Source organism: Echiichthys vipera (assembly GCF_963691815.1).
Source record: "Echiichthys vipera genome assembly, chromosome: X".
In the NCBI taxonomy this organism is placed as follows: Eukaryota; Metazoa; Chordata; class Actinopteri; order Perciformes; family Trachinidae; genus Echiichthys; species Echiichthys vipera.
In genome coordinates, this window is record NC_139825.1 from 18,318,065 (window position 1) to 18,343,141 (window position 25,077).

The window sequence follows — 25,077 nt, forward strand, 5'->3', positions numbered from 1 at the left end:
TCAAATATTTGTTTAGCAACAGTTCATCCCACTCCGTTCAGCTTTTGGTCTATATTGTCTAACTGTCTATAGCATTACTATTACTGCACACACAGCTGTTCTCATTGGCCTATTCTTTTTCTTCACAAAAGGGTTTCTTGACAAAAGATATTCCCTCTGGAAGTAAACAGATCTGCATTCCTTAAATAACCAACAATCTTCAACGAGTTGCTTGAGGGGGACTCAGAAACCATGGAGAGATTTTTTCCATCGCAAATATTCATTCATTCATTCATCTTCAACCGCTTGTCACTGTCAGGTTCGCGGGGGCTGGAGCCGATCCCAGCTGACATCGGGCGTGAGGCGGGGTACACCCTGGATAGGACGCCAGTCTATCTATCACAGGGCACATAGAGACAAACAGAGACAGAAAACCATTCACACCTACGGGCAATTTTAGAGTCATCAATTAACCTAATGTGCATGTCTTTTGGATTGTGGGAGGAAACCGGAGAACCCGGAGAAAACCCATGCAGACACGGGGAGAACATGCAAACTCCACACAGAAAGGCCCAAGCCGGGGCGCGAATTGGGAACCTTTCGCTGTGAGACGACAGTGCTAACCACTACACCACCGTGTATTGCAATCAATAATTTTTTCATTTTGTAGAACCTTGTAAAAAAAAATAAATATATATATATATATAGTCAAATATATTTTGACTTGGAATTCCAAGAATTAGATTATTAAGCAACAATCTTTTGCAAACAGAATGTCCCAATAAATGTATTTTTTCCTGTTGTCAAGCAAGACTATCTTGCACAAATACCTATTTTTCGCTCACACACAGTTAAGAAGGCTCAGCGACTCCCATGACAGATAACCCCCAGACTACTAAGTGAGGTGCTTCCCAGAATGATTAAAGCAGGGTGTTGGATGACTGTGTCAGATAAGATCGAGGAATGTATCAAGCCATTACTAAACTGTTACAATAGGGGCAGGACACTGTTTACTGGAGGGGATCCTTCTTATGTCCATCTTTTCCCCTTCTCCTGTCTGGCTCTTCAGCCTGCTCTTTCTATTTGTTATTGTGATTCCTTTACCTCAGATTGCTCCCTCTTTGTATGTATCTTCTCCAAAGTGTCTTCCTCTCATGCTTAAACTTCCCTGAAAAGTGTCTCCCTAATTTATCATCCACCTGCATATTTATAATTCAAACACCAATGCTGTATCTCTTCCCCCAGCGATACAGAAAATATTTTGCGTGAGAGGGGTGAGTGAAAAATGCTCTTGATGGCATGGAGTCTAGACACAGTTAGTTCACCATCACAGCCCCCTCTTGCACCCTTCCGCCTTATACTGTAGACTAAGACCCAGACAGACTGTGTAGAAACACACATGCTCACAAACAAACAAACAAACAAACAAACAAACAAACAAACACACACACACACACACACACACACACACACACACACTAACATATCTTGTCCTGTATTCAGTGTTTGTGTTTATTTTGTTTTGTTCTGTTGCTCTGTTAATGTTTTGTCTGTCTTTCAAGTCTCTTTGCGAGACGGCCTCATTCACTTAGAACACTGCTCACACCCTTGACTCATGAGCCTGAGCAGTGGCTAGGCTATAATGCGACTGAGCTACTGCTAAGCATACTTCTGGACCACAAATGTACCTTCATAACAAACAGCTCCTTACCACTGACGCTGCATCATAGACACAGAACAGGCATAGTCATACCCAGACCTCAGGGAGGTTGTTTGGGATAATATGGCTTACTTTGTAATTACAAAATGTTACGGCATTATTTCAGGTTAAATCTAATGCGTCTTCCTTAACTATTTGCAAAATCTGCATCTGTCTGTTTCCAAGCAGATCTAACTGGTAGCGCTCCACCTCCCGCACAAGCTCCGGCTCCTTCACCGACAGAGAGGTGACATTCCACGTCCCCAGAGCCAGCTTGTGCTGCCTGTGTCTGGTCTGTCGAGGCCCCTCACCTTTACTGCCACCCGTGCAGCAGCGCACCCGACCCAAGTGGTTCCTCCTGCGAGTGATAGGCCCACAGGATGGAGAGGAGGGAGGTACCACGTCACTTTTTCGGGAGGAAGCCTGGCTCCAGACGGGGGCCCCAGGCTTCCTCTGGGCAGGGTCTCTTCTCCTCTTCCTCCTTTGTCCTGCCCCTTGCCTGAGACCACTCTGCCATGGGAGACCATACCAGGAGAACCAGGCTCCAGACAACACAGCCTTTAGGTTCACAAGAACACACAAACCTCTCCACCACACTAAGGTGATGGTTCCCGGAGAGGTATGACTAGGTAGGTAATGACTTCATGACCTTTTTTAATGACAAAATTATTAAACCATTTGAGACAAAAATCAACTCGCTTGGCACCAATCTTTCTTGAAACCCAGGAATCTTAGAAACAACTGTACGACCTGATGTATTCTTGGACTGCTTTTCTACAGTTGACAAATTAACAAATTAACCTCTGCTATTTCGGCATCACAACCTTCTAGTTGTCTCCTAGACTCTATTCCGACTAGGTTACTTAAAGAAGTGTTACCTTTAGTTAGCCCCCCTGTACTAGATATGATTAATATGTCTTTATCGGCAGGTTATTTACTGTTATGTACAGTCTTTTAAAATAATTAAACCTCTTCTTAAAAAGCCCAGTCTTGATCCAAAGGTTCTAGCCAACTATGGACACATATCTAACCTTCCTTTTCTCTCCTCGAGAAATTAGTTGCCAATTAGCTGTGTGACTTTTTACACAATAATGAGTTATTTGAGGACTTACAGTCAGGATTTAGAGCAAATCATAGCACTGAGAGAGCACTGGAAAAAAATACTAACGACCTCCTAATAAAGCTTCAGGCAAAGGACTTGTCTCTGTACTTATTATTATTTGATCTTAGTGCGGCCTTCGCCGTTATTGACCATTGCATCCTGCTACAGAGACTGGAGCATCTAATTGGCATTAAAGGAAGCACATTAAGCTACTTAAAGTCTTATTTATTAGATAGATCTCAGTTTGTACATGTTAATGACAAATCCTCCATGAACACTGAAGTCAGTCACTGAGCCCCACAGGGTTCTTGACCGTTTCTCTTCACCTTATATATGCTTCCCCTAGGAAATATTATGAGGAGGCACTCCATAAATTTTTGTTGTTATGCTGATGATACACAATTATATTTATTGATCAAACTTGAAGAAATCGATCAGTTAGATAAACTTCAAATGTGCATTAAGGAAATAAAAAGCTGGATGACCTGCAATTTTCTGATGTTAAACTCAGATAAAACTGAAGTTATCGTACTTGGCCCTGAAGGCCTCCAAAACTCAATAGCTAAAGATATTGCTACTCATAACTTGGAAGTCATATTTACATTGCTTTAGCTATCACTATAGTCACTGTTACTTTTGTTGTTGCTTGCATCTCTGGGAGTGTGGTCGTCTGTCTGTCTTTGTGTCCGTCTTTGTCTCTCTCTGTCTATCTGTCCATCTTTTCTCTCTTTCTCTCTTCTTTTCTTCCTCCCCAACCGGTCAAGTCCACCATAGAGGTGTGTCTGTCCAACTTTCCTGCCTGTTTTAGGGAAGGTCTTCATTGCCACCATACTCAATGGGGGAATTGTTGGGTCTGTGTAAATCATACATAAGTCATAGAGTGTTGTCTATACCTACTCTGTGTCCTGAGATAACTTTTGTTATGATTTGGCACTATAAATAAAAATAAGTGAATTGAATCCCAAGTTGGGAAATTGCAGAAATCTATGCATCTACGCTAAACTCTTTAGGAGTGGCCATTGTCGTTTTAAACCAGAAACCCATTAATTGACGCCTAAAAGATGGATTTGTGTGATTTCTTGATCCCATGATTCTCAAGTGATCTGGTAGTATTGCTAGAATCCATATGCCATGGTAACATCCTGACTACAGTCCCATGAATTCCTCCACTGAATGGTGTGCGTTGATGGTAAGGATTAGTAAAATATTCTCCTTCTTAATTCTTTGGATCTGAACATTACTAACAAGCACAAGCTGCTAATGCAGAGTAGATGCATACAAATGACATTTGTAGAAGAGATAGTTGTAAAAGCTGCAACACGTTCATCACATACTACGCCATGTTCTTTTTAGTTAGGTTTCATTATTTCAAAGACACATCAAGGCAATCCACAGTGATAAGGAATCCAACTGAGTGTGATATATGACAAAAACAGGCTTGGTTTTATCTTCTAATTCTTTGGAGTCCTTTCAGGTTTACTTCAGTCTGAAGGTAGAAAGAATAATGAGCAAAATAAGCAGAAAAGAGTAGAGACTTAAAGCAAAAACTTTGTTATCACTTGACAGATGAATCTGTTCATTTCTTTGAAGAGATATGAACAGCAGTGAAGATGTGGTAAGTCAGCCATGATCTGCGTCCTGTGACTGTGCCCTCAGCAGGGGGACTCTCAGCCAGCGTCTCAGGGTGAGCGCAAACTGCTGAGCGAGAGATAGAGAGTGAAGCGAGAGAGGGAAATGAGAGAGCAGCAGAGAGAGCGTGTGGGAGTTCATCGAGCCGCTAGCGAAGCTCCCTCAAGCACAATCACCTAATTAGATTTCTATCTGGCAGTCCCCTTTCCTGACCCCCTTAAATCTCTTGCATCTCTGAAAAGCTAGAAGGGGAGATTTTCCCAAAAGTATATCCCATCTGCACTAGACTTGTCTGAAAGGTCAAGGTTGTCAAGAGGCGGCTTTCTCATTTGTAGCAGCATAAAATCAACCATTTCATAATGGCAGTATGGAGGTAATGATAAATAAATATACAAACACAAAACTAACACACAACTTAAAATGGGTGGAGAGAGGTTTATCTCTGAAGCCTGGAATATACTATTAGCGTCTGATGTGTGTTTTCAGGCATTGGTAAAAAGCATCTTCATGGAGTCCAGCATAGCATTAAATGTCTAAATGCATTGCTCTAAACTTGATTCAATTTCAGGAGAAAATATTAGCTGTTTGTATACTTTTAGGCATTACAGTGTCAAAAGTTTAAATGGGATTTAAAGTCAAGCTTTTTTTTGTTACAAGGTCATATGATAAACTCAATTATTACGGCCACACTACAGTGCATCATTCGAAGGACCTTTAATTACCAAGCATTTAATAAAAGTAAGTAAGTTGCTAGCCATTGAGTCTAGATAGAATAGATAAAGTATGTGCACTAGTATAAAGGTCCCATTTTGTAAAAAGTGAGATTTCCATTTTTTTTAATTATAAAGCAGGTCACAAGGTGCTGTAGAAATACCTTTACACTGATAAACATAATTTAGGCTTGAGGAATTTCTATCTACAGAGAACCACTGCAATAGCAAAGGGCTGCATCAACTACACGTCAAAAGTGCCATACAATGCATATAGACCTTTAAACTGTAAAAAAATTGACATGAACAAGGCCAATCTAAATCGATATTGCAGGAAACGGTGAATTTTCACATCCCTCTTGCTGTATTTTTTCTGATTTAACATTTTAGAGACAAAAGGAAGAGGGATTTGGTGAGTAGAACAGAGGACTAACTCAGTACCCTACTCATGAAACACTGTCTGGCAAATCTGAGTCTTTCTGTCTTTTTTCCTTATCTGTGTTGATTCGCTTCTCCTTTTACCCACTTATTGTTTGTCTTATATATGCATGCATGTATTTATTTTAGTAGTCTTTAAGTATGAGCAATTAGCTCTTTGGAACTCACTCTCCAAGGGGTTGGAGGTTGGCAGGGATGTGGCCAAACTGAGGTGATTTGTCGTAGTGACCCACTCGACCAGCTGTGAGACTGCACAGCAGAGCTGACAGGCCTCCATTACCTCAGGCCATACTTAGTATTGGCTTTCTACCCAGCCCTTTTCCTGCACACATGGCTCTATATGATATCTGTCCTACATTCAGTCAGATTAATACCACAATATATATGAGGAATGGGCTGAGAGGCGAAGATTGTGTTCACATCAATCAGTGGGCAAATTAGCAATGCAGAATAGTAAAAATCAAGAAAGGATTTAAATCTTGTGAACTTTAAGCATGACTTTAAGTGTATACTAATTAAATATTAGTTTTAAGGAAATATGATTGTGTTAATGTTTTTTTAACAAAATAATATGAAAGCTAAAGCCCTGTGTCATCAAAGAGAGCACATCTGATGTATGTTTACATGTTTTGGAGCCTAAATAGTCCTCAGGTTTTTAAAACTTGCAAAGATGCACACTGTAAATCATCACACTTTTTCTTTTGTTTAGTTTAAAAGTGAAAGCACGTTTGGAAAGTGACATGGCCAGTCCTCACTTTCTAGAGAGCTTGTTTGAGGATTAGGACTTGGCTTAAGGGTAGAATTATTTATTTAAGTTAAGGAAAGAGCTGGGTTAGTTGTAAGTGTTAAGGTTATGGGCTCAATGTGTTAAAATGTGTTTGTGTTGTTAACAGGAGAGGTTTCAGAGAGTTTTAAGGCCCAAGGCAAAAAAGGCTTGCTTTATGCAGGTATTGCTAATGAGAACTTGCTTCCAGTCGAATCTTAAGAACATTCCAAAGACATACAAAAACTTGAACTGGCTCAAAGAAACCTTAATTTTTCAATATTTTGTCTTTTTCTGAATGGCTTACTATTTTTGTCCAAAGATCAAAACTACACAAAAAAAATACGTGATACATACTTGATTAAGAATGTATGTCTTTTTGGCATGGTTTTGCACATGTTCGACATGATAGTATGATAGGAGTGTGAATCCAATCTGTATTGATAAATTGCCTTCTCCTTGTATGTATTTATCTCATCCTTTGTTACTAAAAGGTAACTTTTTTGATTTCCTTCTATCTGTGAATATCTACCTGCATAATGACCCCTTAAATACCCTTTAAATAGAAGATGTAAAGGTATTTAACACTTAGTGTCATAGCCCTGTCTTGAACTGTGTCTCCAACCACAAGCTACTTAGCCGGTGTCACCCAATATTTTTTATTATATATTTTTTTTCTTCTCTTGCCAACCTTTCCTCCTCCCTCCACTTGCATTCTCCCTCTGAACACAAACAAAATAGGTTGCCAACTCTCAAATGGGATCAAATCCAACTGCGGTTAAAAGGCTTAGGTTAATCATATTTTCTCTGTGGTTCCACCGAAAGCTAGACGACAGCCAGGAAGCTGACACTCCATGAACGAGACTGGATGATAACACAGCACACAACAGCAGACAATGGAATGCTCTTCATTAGCTTAGTAAACTGGGGGTTGATCTGCCTTATCAAGTGTGACAGTGAAGAATGTGCATATACAGCATGTGTATGAATGTGTGCATGCATGTCTTTATATCATTGTAGCATACGTCTGTGCAGTGGCAAGCATATGTGCTTGTATTTATGATAAAATTAGTGGTTAATAGAAATAGTTAGCAGATTCAGCTGAGACAGACAGACAAACAAGATGGATGCGTTGATGGTTATGTTGGGAACAGTCCCCAGATAGGACCCACCTGAATGTCACTATAAAAATTGACACACATACCCAAAACAAAATGACAAAAACGCATGACGTGCTGACCTGTGTTTTAACATAAAAAAAATATTTGAAAAAGTAAATATAAAATAGGTTACAGTTTACTTAATGAGCCACAATTAAGTCCCACTGTCAATCAAGTGATGCTCATAATGCCTCATGAGTGGGTTTTTAGCCGTTTCGCAATGACAATATGGAACTAAAAGACCACTCTTCTGTGAAAAGTTTAGAATGTCGAGCCAAGTAATATGACAGTCGATTAAATTGAAAGATAACAGGTGTTGTGTAGCTCTAATTAATTCTGCCAGAGTAGATGTCCTATAAAGAGGGTGAAGCAGACCTAACACTTGGCAAGGCAGGAAAAACCTTTTGTAACTTCAGATATGCGTTTCACAGAGGCCAGATGAAGTGAGCAAAGGACTGTGGGTCCGGAGGCATATGCATAAGGCAAAGCTCGCCAGTGTTTGACGTCTGTTCCAACTGAAGGGAAAATGGACTTAATTATGCTGTTGCCCTGTCCAAGTAATAAAATTGATTAACAACATTCTGGGGAGCTGAAACAAAATTGAAGCTAATTTTACACGAAAACATCTGTTGGCTGATGCTCATATCTCCTCCTTTGGCAGTGTATTTTACTGAATAAATAAGTGAGTCTGGTACATCAAAGTGTTTCAATAGCCCTCTGCTTCAATAAACCTTTTTTATTTTAACCTCTGAATTTATATTGTAAGGTGAGAGGACGCCAAAGGAAATGTCACAAATGTAGGGAACCTTGTTCTAATGTTATAGTTCATAGCAAGCTTTTTTTTTTTATGTCTGACTGTAAAGCTATCAGTTCCAAGCAGAAACAGACCTACAAATGTAGTTTTGCCAGTTGTAATCTATATCTTCATCATGAACTTTGTCTGTACAACTGTATCATCAGACCTGCTTTCAGATGAGAAAAATGTTTATTATTCACATGCTGCCTCAGTGGAAACCCAGAAAACCTATCCAAAGTATCACTTTTGCTTGTATGTGTTGTGACACAGTCACACATGACTATAAATGTATTTGTGTGATTTTTATCATATATATTAACATTAATTCAAAATTATAAGATATTTGTTTGTGTATGTGCATACGGGTGTGTGTGAATTTATGACTGATATCTTAGTGGCACAGAACCTCTATATTCTGCAGAGGCAGAATGAGGATTGTAAAATATGCATTAATTTTCAGTGGTAAGGATTCATAATGGCTGTATGATATAATTTTGTTTTGTTTTGTCTCATTTTATGCAAGCGCTAGCTAGCGGCCAAATTGCTCTGATTGGGCAATTGCCAAACAACTCAATTACCTCCCAAGAGACCAAGGGTTTTTACTCGAGGGCAGAGTGCCAGCACCTTTTGATCTTCTTATAGTATTTTAAATCAAAATCTCACTTATTGACTAGGAGAAATTCAGTAGCATAAAACTGACGTTTGCCAGAGGAAAGGCAATTTCTTGGTTGAGTGCTGTAACATGAACTTTTTTTGGTCTTGCTTTTACCGAAAGGTATATAATAATAGATACATTCTAATCATTCACCACTCTCTCCAAGTTGGAAGGTCAACAATAGAAAAGGTCTATCATTTCCATTAATCAGACAAGAAAAAAGTGTAGACACAGCGAATCCACAGACCTAAAACATTTTCTTCATACCACTCACTCCATTTCTCAAAGGTAAAGATGCAGTGAATTACAGCAACTAGTGGAAAGCTATTTTTATATATGTTATTCTGAAAATAACATGGATGAGAAAATACTTTCCCCTGTTCCCACCAGTGGTTACCCCTGAGGCTGAAAATGAGCATGAGAAAGTCTTTGACCCAAGGGCAGGCTAACACATTTTCATTCAATCTCACCAGCCGAGTTCCCCAAAACAACATACAAAAAGAGACTGTTTTAGAAAGAGACAAAACTGGGGAAGAAAGAAAATGAACAAATATGGTCAGTTGTTACGTTCATTTGACAGCCCTTGACAGTAATAAATATAGGTAAAACACAGAAAGACAGACATACATAGAGATGGTAATGAAGCTGAATGTCATATTCTCCAGTTTATATTTTGGAATCCATTTCTTTGGTTTGTAATTATACTGTGAAACATTTTGTGGCATTTCTCTCCAATGAGAGCATCAAAAACCTTTTATTTTACAATGCTGGAAGCCAGCAATGATCTTCTTGCTGGAAGACTAATCATCTCAGTGTGATTAGGAGCTGAAGGTTAATGTGGGCTCTCACAGATGGAGGAGGGAGGGAGTTAGAAGAGAGGGAGATAAGACCAGACAATGTTCGAGAAAGGCGTGGGCGGGTGGCGTTGCTGAGGCACAGGGGGGCTATAAGTGGTTAAGAGTCTGTGAATCAAGGGGAGGAAAGGCCTGAGCCTCATTACACATGTAAATGCAGCTTCCAGCATGGAGGCCCTACTTTAAAGCCTAGCTTTTTTAATTATTCCTTTGCTCTGCACATGATAATTGGGTTTAACTCAGCCCAAGGCCTGTTGACTGTGTAAGGAGAATAAAACACCTTAATGACTTTGTTCATTTTTAATGGTGACCAGTGGAAAGACCTGGCATCCTACTGGAATAAAAATAATGGTATTACCCTTTGTCTTGATTTTTGACAGATTTCAACTCTTTGATTGGTGCTGGGTAATTATGCAAAATTCTAGTTTGTTTTATTCTTTTTCAGCTGTTTGGAATAATTTCTGCACTAAATGAAGAACATGTGATGTGGTCCCATAGTTGAATATCACAATAACAATATTACTTAAATACATAGAACATTAAAGCTTAAATTAAATAAATCATATATGGGTACTCAGTTGTGCCTTGCTGCTGTTTTTGGTAGTGCCAAAATGCAACAAAGTGCTTTTTGTTTAAAAAGCCATATATTTACATCTAATAGTTACGTCTTAAAGTACAGTTTTCTGCTGATTCTCTTTCAACAAACTAAAATATCCCTGAGCATATTTCACAATGTGGTGCAGTTTTTCACAATATGTGTATTTTACATGATGAAATCACAATGACAATTTAAAATAAACAAAAAACAAGATATATTGTTCAGCCCTATTAGAAACTTATGTTCAACCGTGCTAACTGCTGTGTCACTATTTGTGTGACATGATTTGACGAAAAAATAGAGAACCATTAACAGAACTACATTTCTCTGACTGTAGCTTGTATAACAGACAAAAGATTAATGTTTTTTCATGGGAAGCTTGTTAATGACATGCAATAATCCTTTTGGCAGGCAGTATTGCCATACAAACATTCACATATGAAGTCCATTCTATTTAGTGTTGACATGAAAATATATCCAATATTCACATTTGTAAAATATTAAATCCTAGTGACTTCAATCTGCATCCAGCATAAAAAAACAGAAAAAAACAAGTATTGAGTTTATTAATTATTCAGATTGGGCAATCATTGGCAAATTTTGTCTTTGACCAAAAGCTGAGTTATGAATTGCCTTTAATATGAAGTGTAAGATAGATCAAAGTGTGCACTTGAAAACAATCCAATTTTTTTTCTGAGGCTTTGGACCATATCTTAGGGTCCTATTCAGTGAATGGAGCTTACTCAGTTATTATCATGTGTAATAGGAAGGATATACAACCAACTGTTATAATGTGACTAAAGTAATGTAGGTCACATTATCACACCTGAGCAACTTCAATTTGCTAAAGATGCATACAATACAATACAATACAATACAAAACATCAGATGGTTTGTTACAAAGAACAATCTGAGAAGCTGCCATTGGAAACTGTAAAACCTTATAAGGGCAGGCACTTTCAAAAAAATACCTAGCAGGCGATTGGATCGACCAACTTTCTATCAAACTGTAGGTAAAGCCGTCAGGGGAAATGCAAAAACATTTTTTTTTCACTTTCATCACTTAAGCCTGACAATATGAAATATTATATTATTATATTATATATTATTAATATGAAAAATTTAATTGGAATAAAACTGGAATTTGATTGGATCATGTGATCTTGTGATTCTCGTTTGATGTGAATCCATCTGCAAGGTAATGTGGGATATGGTGGAAAGCTTGAATTTAGATTACAAAACAGGTAGCTGCAATCAATCAATCCAGTTGTTTCATAGCCATGATATAATACGCACATATAAAAGCTATGACATGTAATTCCATTGCACATTCAATATCATTCCAGGCCTTCAAACACTGGCAATGACATTGGTGGAAATCATTCCTCTTTCTATTTTCTTTATTATTATTTTTTTTTTGTGAGGATAAATGTTAGAATTAAGATCACTCTTTGCTTCTGTTTTCCTGGCTGAGTTGCTTAATGATTTACCAGTTTTAACAACATGGCTTTTGGGAAAAAAAGACCAGATATTAATCAATGTTTGTCTTTTTTTTTTTTTCATTTTCATGATGTTTGATGTTATGTTTGGATTGATTTAAATAGAGCTTTGCAACTCCAATATGTTTGTTTCCATTGTTTGAATCTATGAATTGCATGTATAATGTTCATAATGCAAAAATCCATCACTGCTGTTCTAATATACTACCCACAGCTGTGGGAAACTACAAAACTACAGAGTACACTTCAGCTCACTTCCCATCAATAACTAGCTTTGAATTTTGTAATCTAATACATTTGGTGTGCTCAATATTGTGGGGGCTGTGCAATGTTTTTGGAGCTGTCCTTCAAACTGCATTACCCATTGCTAATAGGTCTTTTGTGCCATTGCTGTTTGTGGCAAGTGTTTTTTGTTTTCTCATGATGTTAATGTAATTTATTAGTGCTTTGGCACAGCACTGTTTCCAGGTGTTATTATCATCAACACTAATGAAATGGAGGATCAAGCTGTGAAACTACAATAACTTGGACTATTACTTGTTACTTAGCAAACAGATATAAAGTTTTGCCCATCTAATTTTTTACCTTCATACATGTACAGATTCAATTCTTAATTTAAAAAGACAGGAAAGACAGGTCTGATTTTAATGTTGAATCAGGATAATCTCACCTGGCCTGGTTTGGCATCTTCACATATGGAGGCTTCGTACGGTGTGGCCAGTTCAGGAGGATTGTCATTTACATCCAGAATCCGAATACTCACTGCTGAGTGGGATGCCATTGTATGGTTATCTACAGGAGAGGCAGAAAGAAAACACATCTGACATATCTGGACACATTTCCATAGCATAAATAGCTGTGTGCAAGCACTTTTCAATAATTGTAATTGGTTACAACTTAATATATCCCATACACAGACATAAAGAGTGCCCAATAGCACTGATTTATAAATAAAAATAAAAATGGCAAAATATGGAGATACAAGGTTTCTGCCACACAGCAATGAAATTGTAGTTAGTATAGCGATAGGATAAATGAAGGGTAAGATGACCACAGATAATGCTAGTGCCTGGCAACTGAGGAAACTGCATCCCAAAGTGTTTTATTACCAAAGACTGTTTAAAATATGGACATAGTCTGTGACATCACCCATAGGTTTATGAAGAGTCGTTGTAAAACTCAATGTGGGTGGCTCTGGCCAGTGTCATCTTGGTAGTTGCTGATGTTGATTTTGACATGAGGCTGGTTTAGATAAGGTGTTAGAGGTCATGGGAACCGATTATTTTAATGCTATTCATGTATGAATAGTTCAGTAATGAATTCAATATGAATATGAATTCAATATGTTCAGTATGAACAAACACAATTTCCCACAAGAAAACAGACAGTTGGTTTGGCATTGTGTTTTAATCTAATGCCTCCTCGAATTGCACCCATTACTTGAATAACACTTTCTGGCACCAGTGACTGACATGAAAAAGTCACCAGAGATTTTTGTCTCTAGGTCCTCACTATCTGATAATGACTCTATAGCTGCTTAATAGTCTGAGTCCAAGTGGCACCCCTCAGCACGATAATGACAAATAAATGCTTTTGACAAAATTGCAATGCAATTCTGTAATTTTGTTTCTGCCATTTACAACAAGATAAAACACAATGAATAACACCACCATGCACTCTCAAAGTATTTTTCTTAATGGGCCAGAATGTAAACGTGGGAGTGGAAAAGATTACATAATTACTACAATCAAAACCCACTTCAAATCAGCTTGACTTCTCCTTGAAACATAATTCTAATTTGTAATCATATGATAATGTCTATTGGACTTTCCATTATACTCATAAAACACTATATACTGTACAGAAGGAAGCCATAGGCCCCCAGTGTTTGTGTGTCTGTGCGTGCGTGAGTGAGTGAATATATTATCTCTGCTTTAAATGGTAGATCAGATCACTTTAAGTGTAGGTCTTGATATTCTGGTTAAAGATAATACATATTTCATGAATAAATCAGTAGTCCTACACACAGATGTCGCCAGTTCATGCACCCTGCAGAAAATGCAGCTACTGAAAAAAAAATCTAATAATGTAAAAACACATAAATCATTAGAGTAAAAAGTGTTTCAGTGAATTAATTTAAATAGCTGTAATTATGTAAATAGTGCAGATTTCATTGCAATTAAGTGAACTCTCTCTTAAAAATGAGCATCTTCACTCTGTGAAATAACAAAGTACAGGTGAAAAATTAAGTAAAGAGATTGCAGTGTTGCCTTGACTATTTTCTTGCTAGATTTAGCAACTTTAAAAGAGGAACTTGCAACAAATTAAGCAACTTATGCAGACCATCAGGTAGAAAGCTATATATATATTATCATGTAATCAATTCCCATGTGTGCTGCTCTGAGTAATGACTATGGCTGTCCTTGTGCCATGCGCAGGCAAACACAACCACTACGCTTTATGCAAATTAAGCTTGAAGATGCCACGGATATGCAAATGAGCTTAAGACATCATCTGCTGACTTTTAGCAACTTTTGGGGGTAGCTACCTTCTTTCATTTGAAAAAAGTTGCCAACACATTGGCTGCTGGTAGATCTTAAAATACCTGTATAAATAAAAAAATACCACTGTAAATACAAATATGTAATTTCTATAAACGCTTTTTGCACAGTTGTTAAAAGTTACATGTTAGAAGAAAAACTACACATTGGTAGTTTTAACAGTGACTAATCCAGTGTTTGCCACTTGGTCTTCTGGTAGTCCTGGAGACTGGACTGAAGTCCTTAGAAAGGCCGTTAACTTCTCGCTACAAAGCCTTTTATTCCTTACAGTCACTTTACCTTCAATTTATATTCTCACAGAAATTAAAAAAATTAAATAAATTTTTTTTAATTCAAAATTATTGTTCCATAAAAAAGACATTAAGGGTGCCATGTTCGGGGGCGTGTTTGCTTTAATTGATAAATGTCCTCCACACTCAGCCGTGGTAATTGTTGCTTTCCTGCCCAACCTCAACTTCACCCAGTTTCGTCTTTGTTGCCCACACATGCTCAAGCAAGATGGTGTCAAGGGTAAATTTCGGACTTGTACTTAAAAGTACAAAAGAAACGTGGGTAAAGTCAAAGTTACTGTGTCTATTGGCCAATTCAATTCAATTCAATTCAATTTTATTTATAGTGCCAAATCATAACAAAAGTTATCTCAGGACACTTTACAAACTAGGTAAAGACCACACTCAATGACTTATTTATGATAAACATTGACCCAACAATTCCCCCGTTGAGTACATTGACAACGAAAACCTTCCCTATAACAGGCAGGAACATCAGACAGACCCACAGCTCTGATAAAACAAAAAGACAAGAGAGGTTTACTGGAGACATTCAGGTAAACTGAAAATAAACAGAACTTTGTGGGCTAAATCTCAAGCTCTCTCCCTCTATCTCACCACTCAGTTCTGCCCAACAGTGTCACAGCAGCTAATGGGAATGCTGGTTTTAACTAACAGCATAATCCTCACATCAATGCAGGGTTTTAATTGACTGTGCATTTATATTCTTGCAACTCTGGCAAAAAGCGCCACCAGTTCTGGATATCACCACTTTTCTTATAATTTCATCCTCACATTATGCTGCTCTCTCAACTGTGCCATAATGAAAACCATCAGTTACACATTTAAGTTTTCAATACCCAAAGTTTAAAACAGAAGAAACAATATGAAAATGCTCCACTTCTATCCACCCCAAACACCCTCCAGGGGAAAAAATTGTTATTCAGTGAGACAGGTTCATTCATCTGGACCAAGTGGTGCTGTTCTAAATATGTCTTTAGATACAGAGAAGAATAAATCGATTTTAACAGATTATTGGCATACTCTGCATCTGTGCGGCACTATCCAGCTGTTGCAAATATTTCAGAATGTCTGTATAGTAGACCTCTCAGGCACTGCATTATACTGACACAACAGGGAAGAGAGATAGAGGATGCAAGATTGTGTCTCTGCATACATGCACATGTTTGCATATGTGTGGCTTTGTGTCAGGAGTCTCAAGCTCCTGTGACCAAATGGCTCATCTTTGCTGGAGGAAACAGTTTGGTTTAAAATGTCCCTTTTGTCAGGAGGGGAAATAGAGGATACAGATGTTCTCAGCAGTGTCTGCTTCTGGTCTCTTTACTGAGCCAGAGGCCTGGCCACGTTGGCACAGAGGCAAAAGTATTACGGCCATTTTTCTTCAGTTGTATTATTTCAATAATAAACAGACTCCCCGATGTACAACAAACATCTCTTTATAACAGTTTGAGTTTTTGTGTGTTTAAGACCTAACAACTGTAAATGCTTTGCAAGTAAACAAAATAAAGCACTTTGGGACCTCCTGAACACTGAATAATTGAGATTACTAAAATTGTCAAATTATATAACACGTGCATTAATGAAAAATAAACATTTTGCAGTCAGCCCTTTTAAAACACAGAGGTTTTCACAAAAGCGCACAGATTCAAGTGCTGATCCCCATTTGCAGTGAAAGCCATGACCATTATAAATAATATTTAGATAGCAAATATGGAAAATAATTTCCACCATTATTTAGATCAGGGCTGCACAACCCTGCTCCTGGAGGGCCACTGTCCTGCATGTTTAAGGTTTCTCTCTGCTCCAACACACCTGAATCTAATGATGTGCTCGTTAGCAAGCAGCTGAAGCTTGTCACAGGTTTGAAAATCGTTAGACTCAAGTGTGTTAGAGCAGGGAGAAACCTAAAACATGCAGGACAGTGGCCCTCCAGGAGCAGGATTTGGCAGCCCTGATCTAGATTAAACAGGGTAAGCAACTGGGCAAACACATATGTCAGACACACCTAGGAGTATCAAGACACATTTCTAAATGAATAGGTTTTGTTTGTGCTGAGTTGACATCTTTTCATTCAATTCAATGACAAAAAAATCCCCAAGAAAAAAATAATGAAAACAATAATCTTGCTAAACCTATGACAGCAAGCTAATGATTGCAGGAACACAATTTCCAAGCACTGGTATTCGTTCTTTATAAGGAAAATACATGTGTCAATCAAATCTTGTCCAGATTAATATTCCTTGGGAAGCTTTGTTGCGGTCTAATAATGTGACATGATTAAGTGTTTCTTGTGTCGATGCTGGACATTAAGAGTCATTATACAATCCTAATCCTTGCATGACCTCTTGAATGAACTTGTTCCAAGGACAGAGTGCATATTAGCAGGTTTTAACCATTCTGAAAGCAACCCTTATCTCCTCATTCTCCTTCTGAGGTATCCACACAATCTTGATCAGTCATGAGTGAGGTGCCTTTACATGCCTGATGTCAAGACATCTCACACTGTAATAGTACAAGACTCTTTTGTCAATGTGACTCATAGAACTGGGTAATGCTGCCAGTGTTTCCCTTTTCAGAAAGCAACTTCCAGCATTCGTTTTTTTTTGTTTCAAAACAAATAAACTTGCGGTGATCGTAACCTCGTAGTGTGTGTTTGCCAACACACGTCTGCTGATGAACAAAAACTGTGAAGGAGCTCTATCATCGGCTTGGTGTAGTGCGCTTTTCGGAGTTTAGAAATTTGTTAGAGTTACATGTAAAGATATTTCACAACCTTCCACTATTTTTTTAACTGAGTGCTTACTTGACTGACTGATTGGTGGTGGAGTCTTTCACATACATTTTAGTTCATTATTTTATCGCAATGGCAACTTTACTGTTAGGGTGGGTAAAATCTAACTTAGAATTGTAAGACATTTTATTGTAGTCATAGTCATAGTAGTCAAATAAGTAATAGTAATCAGTGCAATATCATGATTATAAACATGTTGCATTCCAGTGGTGGATGTATCAAGTCTCGTCAAAATTCAGTGGAGTTTGAATCATCAATTCATAGATGATGAAGCAACCAAACAACAATGCTACTCTATAAACCACATCAATTTACATAACCTTGACTTTCATGTCCATGCAACCATTCATGTTAACAATATTCTGAGACTGATACAATGGAAGTGAGCTTTGAATTATATAATTTTCCTACAAGCACTATGCATGACTGCACAAATAAATAATGTAAACCTACCAAATGTAGGAAAACCAAATGCATCAAACAACTGTTACAACTGAGACAGGGTCTTCTCATCGACCGCAACTACACTGAAAGTAAGGACAGGAAAGAATAAGAGGACAGTACACATAAACAAGGTCATAGTCCCTGATTCCACATTATAATGTCTCTCCACCCTTGGTGACGGATGTGCTTCTTAATACAATAACTGTGCTGAGCCCCTGCCCTTGTTGCCACCTACTGGTGACTTTTGGTATTCGTTACTTCTTTAAGTTTCTTTTCCCTTAGGTTTCATTTTCCCTTCTTCATGCACTTCAGTCAAAACCTAGCAGCCTGCAGTGTGCAGTATTTTCTTCATATTTCAGCCTCAGAGTAGATTTCTCTAGTATTGTTTGTAAAAGTGATTCTGCACATGTTTACAATGTCAGTATTTTATGTATGTTTATGTATTGTAAATAAGTAAATTCTGTTCTGTATTGCTCAGTTTTACAGAAACAGCATCAGTTAAAAACCATACACCTGAAGACGGTTTGGCTGAGTTTGTGTACACTATCTGTCTAGCCTTGTCCAGATATACGAGAGTGAGGACAGTATAGTAAAAGGATATCCACACAGCTAGGCTAAGACACAAGAATCAAACACTGTGCAGCTACGCCATGGAGAAACAACATGACGCTGATCATATGCAGCAACACTTAGGTTAGGTCAAAAGTCTCTGGCTCTAGGTTATCGATCAGATCAAGCAGATCTTCAGCCAGCACAGTAGCAACTAAGGCAAGGGCCAAAGCCGAAGCAGCTGGCGTACAGGTTTCATACGCCGGAAAGGAGGCTGCAATGATGAGGGGAAAAGCTAGAATGGAGGCAGCGCAACAGAAAATGCAGGCTGAGGCATTCATTCATTCATTCATCTTCAACCGCTTATCCCGGGGTCGGGGTCGCGGGGGTGCTGGAGCCGATCCCAGCTGACATCGGGCGTGAGGCGGGGTACACCCTGGACAGGACGCCAGTCGATCACAGGGCACATAGAGATGTACAGAGACAGACAACCATTCACACCTACGGGTGTGAATGGTTGACTCATCAATTAACCTAACACGTGCATGTCTTTGGACTGTGGGAGGAAACCGGAGTACCCGGAGAACATGCAAATTCCGCACAGAAAGGCCGAGGTCGGGATGCGAACCTTTGACCTTCTTGCTGTGAGGTGAAGCCAGTCTGTATGTGCTGCAGACAGAGAGGAGTGCTCTCTTGAGGTCATTGAGCATGCCCTGCTACAAAATTCCTTCATTCCGAAAGCGATTGGGGTACTGAACACCATATCCCGCTGATGTGTATACTGTCACTGCTGCCCTGCTTCTTGCCCTGAAGATGTCTGTGTGTAAATGTTGTTGTTGTTGTTGTTGCTGTTGTTGTTGTTGTCCTGCTGGTTGAGACCAAAGACGAATCTCCACACCGTGGACAATAAAGAATTAACTAACTAACTAACTAACTAAAACTGGAGAATTATCTCTAACAAAGACAGCCAACTCCTCCAGATTCAGGAGACTTACTTTTACATCTTACTTGAGATGGAGTCAGCAAAGGCAGGTGGCCACTTACCTGGTTTAACTTATCTTGACACTTCACAAGGAGTCAATCCTATTATAGAAAAGCTTCCATATGGCCTACAAGAACACTGGGTTGTGCAAGGCTCCAGATACAAAGAAGAGGCTGGCACTGCTGCAACGGTCTGCACTCCACAGACCTCTCACAAGCAAAAATAGTGATCATTCTGTGTGTACAGTGTGAAGTTTATAAAGCAGAGTTTAAAAGTGTCTGTCAAAGGAGAAAGAGGTTCATCACAAAGTCCTCTTAACAAACTGGACCCCTTTATTGATCAGGAGGGGTTGCTAAGAGTCGGAGGTCGTTTGCAGTCAGCCGATTTCTCAGAAGCAGAGAAACATCCCCTGACAATCCCAGCCGATTACCATGCTGCTGTTCTGCAAGTCAGGCATTACCATGACCAAGTAGCTCACCAAGGCCATCAGTTCACCAAAGGGGCCTTACGCACGGCAGGACTGTGGATTGTTGGAGGCCAAGAGGCTCATTGCCAGCGTGGTGCATAAGTGTGTTACCTGTAGAAAGCTGAGAGGGCAGATGGAGGTAAAAAAAAATGGCTAACTTGCCTGCAGACAGAGACGTCATAGACCCACCTTTCACACGTCGGCCTGGATGTGTTTAGGCTGTGGAACATGGATTTCCGTCGCACAAGAGGCCACAGTCCTTAAAGGAAAAGATGGGCTGTAATGTTTACTTTCCTGAGCACCAGAGCAGTGCATTTGGAAGTTGTGGAGGCAATGTCAACCTCAAGCTTTATTGATGCCTTGCATCAATTCTTGTCAATCAGAGAACCTCCGGTCCGACCAAGGCACAAATTTCGTTGGGGCCTGCAAGGAGCTAAAAATTTGACATCAGTGACCCAGAGGTCAAAGAGTACTTTCAGGATCAAGGCTGTTCATGGACGTTGAACATACCCCATTCATCTCACATGGGCGTTGTGTGGGAACGTATGATTGGTGTTGTGCGACGCATACTTGATGGTCTGTTGTTGAAATCCTCAACTACACGCCTCACACATGAGGTGCTCACCACTCTAATGGCTGAAGTAATGGCTATAATGAATGCCAGACCATTGGTTCCTGTCTCAACAGATCCTGAAGCCCCTGAAGGTCTCTCACCTGCAATGCTTCTGACCCAGAAGGCCAGTGTTGTGTCAGTGCCACCAAGAGACTTTGAACTCAAAGACCTCTATAAAAGTCAGTGGAGACAGGTTCAAGGTCTTGCAAATTGTTTCTGTAGGAAATGGAAGCAAGAGAACCTTGCAACATTGCAAACAAGAAGAAAATGTCAGGGCGATAAGCAAAATGTACAGGAAGGCGATGTTGTATTGCTTAAAGATGGTCAAGTCAAACGCAATGAGTGGCCCATTGGGCATTGGGCTGCCCTTGTTGCCACCTACTGGTGACATTTGGTACTGGTCACTTCTTTAAGCTTAGTTTTCCTTAAGTTTCATTTTCCCTTCTCCATGTGCTTCTGTCAAAACCTAGCAGCCTGCAGTGTGCAGTGTTTTCTTCATGTTTCAGCCTTGGAATAGATTTGTCCGTAAGTATTGTTTGTAAAAGTGATTCTGCACATGTTTACAATGTCATTATTTTATGTATGTTTATGTATTGTAAGTAAGTAAATTATTTTCTGTATTTCTTAGTTTTACAGAAACAGTGTCAGTTAAAAACCATACACCTGAAGACGGTTTGGCTGAGTTTTTGTACACTACCTGTCTAGCCTTGTCCAGATATGTAAGGGTGAGCACAGAATAATAACATTTAATATATTCATTCAAGCAGAGCACTCAGTGGTGCATAATTTGTAAAAATAATAATAATAATAAATAACATCCCTTGTTTTGCACTTTACCAGATTTCTTCTCATTTTGACACCCAGTTTATGTGAACCACATTATGCTCTGCAAATATGACAACCTTTTTTTCCCCCTTTATTCTCTAGATCCATTTTCTTTTGCATTTTCCAGCTGTGATTGAAAAGTGACTCTTATCTCCCCTCACAATGTTGCAACAAGTGATTCATTTGGAGTCAGGAGAGAAAATGTTCTAATGGCAAAAATATCAAAAAGTCTGTATTTGTTTGCAGGTGAGAAAAGTTATGCTGTAGAAAATGTCTCTAACAGTGCAAGAGATAAAGACTTTTGAGCGACTTCTGTATTTTTTTGCCCTTAGGGTGATGCTCTTTTCCCCACCTACCTGTCTGGGTAAAAAAGCAGTTTCGCAAGGTGATATCATAGTTGCTATCGGTTATTGAAAATTATATGTCATTCTAACTTTCCCTGATATGTTTCTTTATAGAAGACTGTCAGAAAGTATGAGTACTCCTGCTAGTGACAGTGCAGTTAAATGCTCCTACTCAGGGGGCTCTGTGTTCTCTGGAAGGGAGATAAGTAGTATACAGACAATGGGCCTCATGCATTCGTGTTTTCTTATTTTTCTCTTACATTTGTTCTTGCACAAAGCAATAAGAGGAAAATAATCTTTACTTAATAAAATTTTGTTAAAGACTTACTGCACACTTAAACATGTGTTTGATCTGTTAACTAAATGCTAAAACTGCCTTGTGATGAAACACATCAATACTGGTGTTAATATTGACAACTCTCAGCATATTTATAAAAAATTGGCATACATGGGTTGGAAATTTCCCAACCTGCCCCCTTCTGTTTTAAATCATCTCTAACCTTGCAAGTCCAATGCTAATGTCAATTTCCTTCTGTGACAATGTAAATGGTAAATGGACTTGTACTTATATATTGCTTTTCTAGTCTTCTGACTACTCAAGGCGCTTTCACACAACTTGCCACATCCACCCATTCACACCACATTCACACACTCATGCACAGCACGGGGAGCAATTTGGGGTTTAGTGTCTTGACCAAGGACACTTCAACATGCAGACAGTAGGAGCCGGGGATCAAACTGTCTCGAATGGAAGACGACCCGCTCTACCTCTGAGCTACAGCCGCCCAAAAGTGATCTGCTTACATGTTAAAAAAGTGAAATGAGTAGCTATTTAGTCGCCACGTCTGTGGTCAGATCCACAGAAACCTTCACCCATGTTTCCAGGTGTGGGGTGGAGAGTACACTGTGATGCACTGCACATCAGTGTGTAAGAGCTAAGCACTAGCCACCAACAACCAGCCACTCTTTCAGTATATTGAATGTTCCCCTTCACCACTGAGTGAGTGCACGTCAGTTTGGATTTACTTTGAAAGGTAATCATTTATAAAATTCTATAATTTAATAACACTTTAGCTATCCATCTCCAGCAGCACCTTGATCCAACCACCTACCCATACTACTGTTGTGCAGTAGTATGAAAGAGTCATGCAACATTTAAAATTATAAGTTGAATATATAAATCATCGTAATACATTTCCTACGGTGTTTTCAAAAAGTAAATCATTTTTTTGTTATCATTATTAATGTTTCATGGCACAAAAGCAAGTTGGCATTTGTGCGTATTGGCTTCAGTGTGGTCTTGCCTAAGTGTGAAGTACAGAAATATGGGTGAATGCTACAAAAGTTCAAGTAAGATCAAATATGTGTCATGATGGCATCATGGCAGACCTTTTCCTTCTTGTTTCTGTGTTTGTTTTCCCCTGTTTGTTTTCCTACATGTTTCTCCCCTATTTGTGTGTGTGTGTGTGTGTGTGTGTGTGTGTGTGTGTGTGTGTGTGTGTGTGTGTGTGTGTGTGTGTGTGTGTGTGTGTGTGTGTGTGTGTGTGTGTGTGTGTGTGTGTGTGTGTGTCTGGGAGCTGGGGGCGTGGCGATCTCCTGCTGGCAGCATCCATCTCCACTAATCATCCCCTCTCCAGTAAAAGAAGACTGGCCTGAGACTCATTTGTCGCCAGATCGTTTCCTCAGCAAGAGCGGTAGTGAGCTGCGTAACTGTGCTCTGTTTTCTCTGTGTTTAATGGAATTGTTTGTAACTTGCGCCTGTGTTTTTTGCTGCAGTCCCCCGTTCCCTCTGTCTGCCTGCCTGCCTGCCCCTGCCTTCTCCTCTACTTACCTTCCCCGGTGGCCACCATTACCACATGGAGGGACGCTTAGCATGGATCTACGGACCTCACCGACACAGGGCACGCTCAGGAGAGCACACCGTCACTCAACAACCCCCCCCCCCCCCCCCCCCACACACACACACACACACACACACACACACACACACACACACACACACACACACACACTCCTTTTCCCCTTGTGCACCGTCCACTTGGTATTTACATATATTTAACCACCCATTAAATCACTTGTATTTTGACTCTGAGTCAGTGTCTTACATTTGGGTCCCAGTTTCCCAGTGTCTGTTCCTAACAATATTTGCACACAAATTGTCATACAAAGTCTGCAGGTGATGCTACTTTTAATTGGGTGAATTTGAGGACATGCTGTGTAAGTATATGTTTGAATGGTGGTGTCATCACAGTGCAGTTAAGATTTGCACTTGAACTAAACATTTAGATTATTGTATTTATTTTGTGCACAGGGATGTGGGATGTGTGGTGGTTAACATTTAGTGTGTGTCTTACAGTTTTGTGGCTGGGGTTAATCCAGCACTATCAGAAAGCTGTTGTCACTTGTCCAATACTGATACAGTGGCAATACAATAGTTCAAAGGTCAGTAATGGATTGGGGGAATAATTACAGATTGGCGCCACAAAACAGTTTTAACAATGTCTTCAGACAAGTCAACTTGGTGGCTCCCCTGCGTTAATGAGCAGAGGGACCCAAGAAAAGAATTATTATTGAGAAAAAAAAGTCCTTTCATACAATACTCTTGGTAGCTGCTTCACAAGTCATATCCCCCCCCCCGCTTTTTTGTTTTCTATGTCTAAATTTTTTTTTCTTCAGTCTGTCTGTGAGTCTACTGCTCTCAGGATTCCGTGAGCTAACTGGTGATAAAGAAACATTCTGGATGGAAATTCTGATGCTGTTGACCACTGACTCTGTCTGTCCGGATGTTTCCTTGGAAAGCAATGTGAGAGGCTTTTATCTATCAAATGCAGGCATGTCTTTGTCTGATATTGGGAGGGTTAGGACTGCATTAAATAGTTAATTAACATTAAAATGTGCCAATGACATAATGCCAAGCACAAAGAAGCAGAGCACAAAAGCGCCCAAATTGCTCTGGGAATTACAAGTTGGAAGAAAAAAAAAACTCAGAAAGTCTAATTTTGTTGTAATGTTTGTGTTGTGTGAGACTGCGTACTGTTCTTTTTAGGCTTTATTGATTATTGGAGTAATCACAGTTTGAGGCTATATGAGAAAGGAACACATATGAAAACAATTTAAAATCAGCTTTGTTTATGCACATTGTTTCCTTCTTCCTTTTTGTGTGCGGTGGTGGATACCAGTTAGATGCAGAATGCAATCTCCTCTGCTTTCACTGCAATCCCAAAATCACTTAATCTGTATGAGATTGAAAAAGTGGGGGAAACCAGGCCTCCTCTTCTCTAAAGTTTACTTCTAATGGTATAGTAATAACTTCCCAGCTCCCCAAAGTTA

At 39.3% G+C, this 25,077-nt stretch overlaps 1 protein-coding gene across 1 annotated transcript in view; it reads right to left on the bottom strand.

Moving 5' to 3' along the window:
• The window catches only part of cdh22 (cadherin 22), a gene marked incomplete at both ends in the record, with an annotated part of 86,216 nt that overhangs the window by 22,705 nt on the left and 38,434 nt on the right, over positions 1-25,077 (bottom strand). Inside the window, one exon of the mRNA XM_083938947.1 lies at positions 12,553-12,674. Coding sequence (XP_083795073.1) covers positions 12,553-12,674 — 122 coding nt within the window. The remainder of the gene's footprint in view (positions 1-12,552; positions 12,675-25,077) is intronic.